Source organism: Zeus faber (genome assembly GCF_960531495.2).
Source record: "Zeus faber genome assembly, chromosome: 21".
NCBI classification, from domain to species: Eukaryota; Metazoa; Chordata; class Actinopteri; order Zeiformes; family Zeidae; genus Zeus; species Zeus faber.
The window spans coordinates 1,537,491-1,546,653 of NC_137208.1; the positions used below are offsets into that span (position 1 = coordinate 1,537,491).

Here is a 9,163-nt window from a genome sequence, read left to right on the forward strand (position 1 = left end):
TGTGAAAAGAAGTATTTCAGGGTTTGGAGTGTCTGAACGTCTGCAACTGACTCTCACCGAGTGACGCAAGACTCGCAAACCATTCGGTCGTAGCGAACGACTCGGTCGTAGCGAACGAGTGTTTCAAACGCCTCGGGAGTGACTTTGGCAACAGGGTCGTTCTTTGGCGACTCCGTAGCTGCGGCACAAACAAACAGGCTGAGCTGAGACTCCGCCCTCAGAGCCGTGAGTCCTGAGTCGCTTTATTCACGAGAGAGAGAGAGACTTTGACTTTTAAGGTTCCTTTATTTTCAGCAAATCATGTCACAGCAGCAGCAACTTGAGAAAGGGAGAGAGGGAGGGGGAGGGAAAGAGGGAGAGGGAGGGAGAGAGGGAGGGGGAGGGAGAGAGGGAGAGACAGGGAGAGAGGGAGGGGGAGGGAGTCTTTGACTTTTAAGATTCCTTTATTTGCAGTAAGTCATGTCACAGCAGCAGCAACTTTATCACGAAGGAACCAAAAAAAACAACAAAAAACAGACAAATCAGTCAAACAGTAAACAGGCAGCAAAATCACAGACATCTCTCTTCAGAGATAACCAGGTAGGCAGGGATCTGTTGATGTCTTCACCAGATTTGAGACTGTTGTTCACTATAAGGGTTGCTCCCAGACTTCCTCCTTTTTACAGTTTACCTCCTTAGAGAGAGAGAGAGAGAGAGAGAGAGATCACAGCTACCACTGGAAAATCACAGGTTAACAATGAGAGAATCATCCTGGACCGAGCACAGCACCTTCCCAACACCCCATACACTCCTGAAAGTGTCCAATTTGCCGGTCAGTTTGCAAAACTCAAACTCCACCCTGAGGCGGCTGAGAGCAGACCAACCGTCATCTGGGCCGGGTCCACTGACCCCTGACCCTGCTCAGCCTTCTTCCTGCTTTTCCAAACCCCTGAAACAGTGTTCACCAGGACAAGGATAGATTTGTTTGACACAGTGTAAACAGGAGCGAAGATAAAGAGTTTAAAGGGGAAGCTCTCCCACAGACCCCGAAGCCACCGCTCCAGTCGCCCAAACAGCCCCCGCAGCCCAGGACACACAACCAACAGGTGCTGCAGCGCCTCCCTCTCACAGCACAAGATGCATCCCACCCCTGTGCTGGGATCCAGGTCCCACATCCCACCCCTGTGCTGGTATCCAGGTGACACATCCCACCCCTGTGCTGGGATCCAGGCGTGCCAGATACCTGTTTGTGGCCACCGCCCTATGCACGATCCTCCACTGGAGGTCGCCCGCCCGTTTGTCGATGGGGGACTTTTACAGAGAACGCAGGCAGCCAGTAGTGGATGCTTTTGGGCCAAAGAAGACAGCTGCACCCCTGCCAGAGAGCGTAGGTGTGCCACCTTGACGCAGGTGTAGTAGGCGGCTTGCTTGCCCACTGCCTCAAGCCCCCCCATCTTGGGAGTAGCAAAGGTCAGGAGACTGTCCTGCTCCTCCTCCCACTGCACAGCCAGATAGACCATTAGAGAAGGACACACAAACTCACCCTGACCGTCCCATTGGACAGTCAGAGTATGGCGCTCCATTAAAGCCCTATAAGCCACTGGCAGTGAAGCACTGACTTCATCCACTAACCTGTGCAGCACTCTGGAGGGCCTGATTCCAGTTGTCTCCATGAGCCGCTCCGCGGACGCCTTCAGCAGATGACCCAGCTTGACGCACCCAGCCCTGTGCAAATTGGAGCGCAGGCTGGAGGAGGAAAGGAGGCCGGAGTCCAGCAGTGGGTTCCCAAACAAAGGCTCCCCAAAGAGCCACATCCCAGGGGCAGTCGTGGTGTCACGGTGGACCTTAAAAACCTGCCATGACTGCAGCACTGACTTTTCGAAAGAAGTCAGCCCTGTCAAGTCCATCCCCTCGGTCTGCAGCAGGAACAACTGCTTGTCATAAGAGAGCTGCCCCGCCCACCTCAGCAGCACCTTCGCTGTGTCCAGCCAACGCAGTCCACAACTGTACAACAGCCTCTGCGCAATTTGGAGGTGGAACGCCGCGACCTTGGATGCAACGTCAATGAGGCATTGACTCCCCTACTGGACCGGCAGGTAGAGGGCTGCTGCTCTAATCCAGTGCTGACCGGACCAGAAGAAGTTGACGATGGCCCGCTGGATCTCCTCTAGCAGGCCTCCGGGCGGATGCAGAACGGTCAGTCAGTGCCATAAGGTCGAGGCGACCAAGTTATTAGCAACCAGTAGCCTCCCCCTGTAGGACAACTGGGGTAGCAGACATTTCCACCTGGACAGTCTGGCACACACCTTCTCCACCACACCCTCCCAGTTCTGCATGTGGTACTGCTCCCATCCCAAAAACACCCCAAAACATTCATTCCCCTCGTTCCCCACCTCAGGGCCCCTGGTAGCTCAGGAGGCCCCCCCCACCTCCCCACCTGCAAGGCCTCCCTCTTCTCCCAGTTCACTTTAGCAGACGAGGCCGCCTGATACATCCCCAAGCAGAGCCACCAACCCCCCGGACTTCACCCTGGTCGGTGACGAAGACATTGACATCGTCCGCATAGGCTGTAACGACCAGCGGTGGCCCCTGAGGCAGCCCTGGCAGGGAGAGCCCACTCAGCCGGTTTCTTCAAATGTGCAGAAGAGGTTCTATAGCAAGATGGGGCAGCCCTGTCTGATCCCTCTCTCTACAGGGAGTGGACGGCTCCACCCCCCATCCACCTTGATCAGGCAGGATGCTCCGCTGTAAAGGAGCTGCACATAGTGAAGAAACCCTTCCCCGAACCCAAAAGCCTTCAAGGTCGAGGACAGAAAGCCGTGGTCGACCCGCTCGAAAGCCTCTCCTGGTCGAGGGAGGAGACACCAACATCGATGTTATTGAAATCACACAGGTCAAACAAATCAGTCATTAAGAACAAATTGTCCTTAATAGATCTGCCCGGCACGCAGTGCGACTGGGCCATGGAAATCAACAGCCCTAAAACTCCTTCAGCCTATTGGCCAGAACCTTCCAGAAGAGTATGTAGTCAGTGCAAGAGAGAGAGAGAGAGAGAGGGAGAGTGAGCGCGCGAGCGAGTGAATCTTCTCTCTCACCAACAGAAAATAAGGAGTGAGTGTGAAGTGAAGGTGGAGGTGTTGTTATAACTCAGGTTGCAGTGGCTGGTTTAGGTGGTGTTGGAGCTCAGAGGAGGAAACCAAACCACCGCCCAATAAAACACAACAAAACAAATAGTAAAAAGTAAAACTGAAGGAATGTTTTCAAGTGAAGGAGTCTGAAGCAGCTGTGCCCCCAGGTTGTGTGGCTATCCCCCCTTCTACGACGACAACGACTCCAAGCTCTTCGAGCAGATTCTCAAGGCCGAGTACGAGTTCGATACCCCCTACTGGGACGACATCTCCGACTCAGGTGAGTGTGTGTGTGTGTGTGTGTGTGTGTGTGTGTGTGTGTGTGTGTGGTACTGGTTCCTTCCATCCTCTCTCAGAACAAGTGTCTTGTCACTCCGATCAAAGCGATGCACCACCCGCCTCCTGGACCCCATCCCCTCCACTCTCCTCCAAACCATCTCCCCGGACGTCCCTGCCCCTCCTCCCTGCAGCCATCACCTCCACCTTCCGCTCCTGCCTCCCCGTCAAGGAACCATCCCTCCACCCAGCTGCCGTCCAGAACTACCGACCTGTGTCCTCTCCTTTCCATCCAAGACCCCCGGAACCACCTCCTCAACCCGCTTCAATCAGCTTTAAGACTTACCACTCCACCCAGAGTGCGCTCCTTGCTGTGATGGAGGCTCTCCACCCTGTAATGGAGACTCTCCACCCTGCCAAGGCTTCCCTTGGCAGGGTGGAGTCCCTCAGGGCTGTGTCCTGGTTCCTCTACTCTTCTCTTCTGAGACGTGGTCGCCCCCCATGGCTTCTCTTTGGGATATCGAGATCTCTGCATGTCTCCAACACATTAATGCATGGATGTCCTGGCACCAACTGAAGCTACACCTCCACCCTGGAAAAGACCGCCCTCACGCAGACCTCTCCGTCACCATAGAGAACGCCAAAGTACCTCCATCTCACACTGCCCAGAGCCTTAGGGTAATTCTGGACGACCAGACCCACGTCGCCATGACGACCAGCTCTCCTGCTCCGCCCACGTCACCATGACAATCAGCTCCTCCTTTCACTGGTTTTGCTTGTTATTCACTCAGGTTCATTCTGATGTTTCTTTTAGCGAAAAACTTCATCAGCAACCTGATGGAGAAGGATCCTGCCAAGCGCTTCACCTGCGAACAGGCACTCACACACCCATGGTGAGCACACACACACACACACACACACACACACACACACACACACGCGTGCAGCAGTTATTATGGGATGCTTGTGTGTACCCCTCAGGATCTCTGGGGATACGGCGCTCTGCAAGAACATCCATGAGTCGGTCAGCCGCCAGATCAGGAAGAACTTCGCCAAGAGCAAATGGAGGGTAAACTCCACCGCTACTCTACTCTACCTCTACTCTAACCAAATTTTGAGTATTAAACATTTAATTTCCTGCATTCTGGTGAATTGTTAAAGCACCAATTTGTGCCTTTTCTGCTTCAATTTATGGAAATGTGGAAATGTTTTTTGTAAAGGAAAACACACAATTCAGGAACCAGTGTTTTTATGGTTATAGTATCTTAGTAGTAAGATTCATATCTTGCCCAGAAAAAAATCCTCTCCCTGCTCATCGCCCAGACTTCCTCTTCTCTTCTTCTCTCTAAATAAGTAAAATGTATTCTGGAATATAAGATTTGTTCAAACAATATAGTTGCTCCATTATTCTCCTGCCCTGATTATATAAAATGATGTCGGAAAAGGAGAGATTTTGAAGAAAACAAAAAGAAAACGCTCCGCTCGTCCTTTGCGCGTCTCTCTCGGAGAAACGGTCCCCTATCACAGCAACATTCACTGTTTCAACACTTTGTCCTGCTGTAGTTCTTCTGTGGCATCAAACCAGACGGACTAGACTTCACTCCCCACATGCATCAATGAGCCTTGGGCCCCATGACCCTGTCGCTGGTTCACCGATCGTCCTTCCTTGGACCACCTTTGGCCAGTCATAGACCCAGTCGTCCAGCATCACAATGTGCTCCTTGTCAAAGTGGTTCAGATACTTCCGCTGCTTCCGACACATCAACTTCAACAACTGACTGTTCACTTGCTGCCTAATATATCCTACCTCTTGACAGGTGCCATTGGAATGAGATTGTGGCAGTTTCACCTGCTACATGCCACCCAAATGGCGTTTTCAGGACCCTCTAAAACAGACACAGGCAATGGAGTTGTAGACACCAGTTTATCATAGAGAGTGGGCTCAGTGAAGCAGGAGCAGATAGAGATGTGCCATGAAAAGGGCTCCTCTCCTAAGTGTGTGTGGGGATGGGGGTTTTACCTGTTACTTGTTAGACCAACCAACGAGCAACAGGTATGCAGCCACTCTGATCCTGGGTCCCCAATTAACTACATCCAGGTCAGGTGTGGCTGCTCAAACCACACCAACCCCACATCACATAGCCCGACACCAAACTGAAGCCAGGGATAATACCTGGCAGAAGCCTATCCCTCCCTCCTCCCACCACCACCAAGCAGAGAAAAAAAGAAGAAAATGAAATGCCTAAAAAACGGACTCTGAAACAGGGTTGCTATACCTGAAAATGACAGACTCTGGCACAGGGTTCCTATACCTTAAATAATAAAACATCGGACTCTGAAACAGGGTTCCCATACCTTAAACCAACAAATGCCCAAAAATAATTTAACTAGACCCCTTCCAGGGGACCTGGTTCCCCGGCGCAGCACGGCCCATCGGCTTTCTTCCCCCAGGGCGATGACAGACTGCCCCCTCCTCCCTTCTGGAGCGTGGGGCCTCGGGCTGCTGTGCTGGCTGGTGAAGACGTGGCCGGACCTGGCTTTTACAGGGGCTGATTGGAGGGGTGGCCTGGTTGCGGGGCTGCTGGATGGTCATGGTGGTGGCTGCTGGGTGGAGGAGTTAGCTGCAGGCGGTTACTCGTGGTAGTTGTTGCGGCTGCTTCTCCCCCGGTCCTCCGCCAGACACCCTGGGTGCTGCTGCCGCCAGTCAGGAGAGAGTTGGTGCTGGGGCCACCTGTTGACCTGCTAGTGGCTCCAGGGCGTCTTCGGACAGCCCTTCTGTGTCCCTTGCCTGTGCTGGAGAGTCCCTGTTCAGGCGCCAGTGTGGCAGTTTCGTCTGTCACATGCCATCCAAGTGGCATTTTCAGGGCCCTCCGGCACAGAGACACAGGCAATGGAGTTGTAGACACCAGTTTATTGTAAAGAGTGGGCTAGGTGGAATAGGCCCAGGAGCAGATAGAGATGTGTCATGACAGGGCTCCTATCCTGAGTGTGTGTGGGGATGGGGGTTTTACCTGTTGCTCGTGAGACCAACCAACGAGCAACAGGTGTACAGCCACACTGATCATGGGTCCCCAATTATGCAGATCCAGGTCAGGTGTGGCTGCTCAAACCACACCATCCCAACCCCACAGAGGTGATTAATGTTATTTACTTTACGTGTCAGTGGTTTTAATGTTGTGGCTGATCGCTGTATTTAATGTACCTTTACTCTACTCTACCTACATCTATTATGCCTCCCTCTACTCTGATTTGATTGATATAGCGATAAGACATCGAACAATAAAACATTTGATCCATTATTTGAAGTATTTTTTTCTCTCTTTCCATCCATCTCTTTCTCTCCAGCAAGCATTCAATGCCACAGCGGTGGTGCGGCACATGAGGAGGCTGCAGCTGGGCAGCAGCATGGGAAGCAGCATGGACTCCGCCAACACTCCCGGCCGGCAGAACCAGAACCAGGCTCAGAAGCCTATCCAGAACCAGGTCCAGAACCAGGGCCAAGCCGAGTCTGGAGCCCAGGGTCGGGGCCAGAACCTGAACCAGGCAGGCCCGGGCAGCAACACCACCCCAACCAAGAAACCCACGACAGAAGGCTCCAACGCGGCAGCGCACAAAGACTGTGAGTGATGCTTGGTTTACACAGATACCATCAAAGAAAACAATTGTTTATATTATTATCCTGATATGTGTCGATATTGCATGTACTTCCAATATCAAGCACACAAGCACAAAGCCATTTTTGTTGTTTCCTGTTGGTGGTGGGTAAACCAGATTACAGTATAAACACAAAAAGCTGAACAGGAGGATGGAGCAGTAGAGACCGGTTTCTTTCATCGGGGTTCAGGTTGGGGGTTAGGACTGAAGGTCATCAGGTTTAGGGTTCCAGTTTAGGCCTGGGAGTCATCAGGGCTAGGGTTAGGGGTTAGGACTGGAGGTCATCAGGGTTAGGATTAGGAGTTAGGACTGGAGGACATCAGGGTTAGGGTTAGGACTGGAGGTCATCAGGGCTAGGGTTAGGGGTTAGGACTGGAGGTCATCATGTTAGGGTTAGGGGTTAGGACTGGAGGTCATCAGGGTTAGGGTAAAGGTTTAGGACTGGAGGTCATTAGGGTTAGGGTTAAGGACTGGAGGATGGAGTTTCAGGGTTAGGGTTAGGTTTAGGACTGGGGGTTAAGCAGCTCGGGTTCAGTTAGGGAAGTGGTTTGTGTCAGGGGAGTGTGTGGGTTAAAGCCACTCTCTCCAGCCTAAAAAAGGTTTGGTTTAGGGGTTAGGGTTAGGACTGGAGCCGTAGAGACCGGGTAAATGATTTTAAATTGCTCTCAGTATTGGAAATGGCAAAACAAATCCCCTTCAATTCAAACATTTAACACAGCATGAAAGTATTTTATGAGGAGCGTTGCACAATTTCCTAATTTTGTCAAAATGTAAATTGCTGATAGAGATGTTTATTGTATATTCCAATAATTTTCTATTTTTTAGATATTTTTCTATTACTTCATTTAGATAAGAAAAGGTGTATGTCACGCTGGTAGTTTTCAAACACTATTTGCATGCATACCATAATTTCAGACATACAAAAATAAGGCTTATTTGGTGTTTGACAGCCCCAGATACAGCGTTGGAATTCTTGGTTTGCTTTGATCATTTTATGATAGTCTAGTGTTCCCTCTAGTGGTCAAAAATCCCCACTTCGTAATTCCACCATGGACTTCCGACATACTATGAATGTTTGTATGCTAGTTTGGTGTGCTAAATAGTATGCCAGTAACCCTTACCTCCTCCCCCTCCCTCCAGGTGTCCCCACCCCTGTCACCCCCGTCACGCCCTGCAGCCTGGTCCCGGCGGCCGTCGCCACACCCATCCCCTCCCCCGTCGCCTCAGTGGGGGTGGAGCTCAGCCGGCCCCACCCGACGTTGGGGTCCCCGCCCGTGCTGACGCCGGGGACCAAGTGACGCCAGGTCCAGCGGGGAACCAGCTGGGAGTCCACAGCCCTGTGAGGGAGGGAGGGAGGGAGGAGAGAGAGAGAGAGAGAGAGACTTATAATGAATGATGTCTGTTCATAACTCTTAAACTGTTGTTTAATGGTGAATTGGACAACAATAGTGATTTTGTGATCTCTTTAAATACATATTTATAACATTTTAAAGGGTAGAAGCTTGAAATTGTAAATATTATTATTTATTATTTTTATAATATTTACAATAATATTTACAATACTATAGAATTATAAATGTTATTATTTATTATTATTTTATAATTAATCGATAATATTTTTAATATTATAGAATTATAAATCTCATTATTTTCTAATATTTACAATAATATTAACAATATTATTGAATTATAAATATAATTATTTATTATTTTATAACATTTACAATAATGTGAAATTATAAATATCAAATAAATTCTTTGTGAACAGTCACTATTCAAAGAGTCCAGATGGTTCAGATGTTTAGCTAGGTAGCTAGCTGGTTAGCTCTCCCCTCTCCTCACCCTCCATCACCGCCACCTCCCCCCCGGACCCCCCCAGGACCTCCAGCTGGCCCCCCGCCCTGCAGAGCAGCAGAGGACTCTGAAACGCATCCCGCCGGTTCCCACCGGTTCCAACCGCACCACGCCATACTGTGCACCCGCAACCGCAGCCACCCCACCCTGCTACCTATGGACGCCATTTTGGATCACTCACCCACGCACTGAGGCCGATGTGATTGGCTGTCTCCAGTGACTCGGGGGGATGACTGGTCGAGCAGCATCGAGGCTCATGCTGTGTTCCATCG

General features: G+C 50.8%; 1 protein-coding gene across 1 annotated transcript in view; it reads left to right on the plus strand.

Annotated features, from left to right (window-relative positions):
- The window catches only part of camk1da (calcium/calmodulin-dependent protein kinase 1Da), a gene marked incomplete at both ends in the record, with an annotated part of 50,152 nt that extends 41,817 nt beyond the window's left edge, over positions 1-8,335 (plus strand). Inside the window, 5 exons of the mRNA XM_080022293.1 lie at positions 3,275-3,387; positions 4,198-4,276; positions 4,365-4,452; positions 6,729-7,002; positions 8,178-8,335. Coding sequence (XP_079878419.1) covers positions 3,275-3,387; positions 4,198-4,276; positions 4,365-4,452; positions 6,729-7,002; positions 8,178-8,335 — 712 coding nt within the window. The remainder of the gene's footprint in view (positions 1-3,274; positions 3,388-4,197; positions 4,277-4,364; positions 4,453-6,728; positions 7,003-8,177) is intronic.
- Positions 8,336-9,163: the final 828 nt, after the last annotated feature.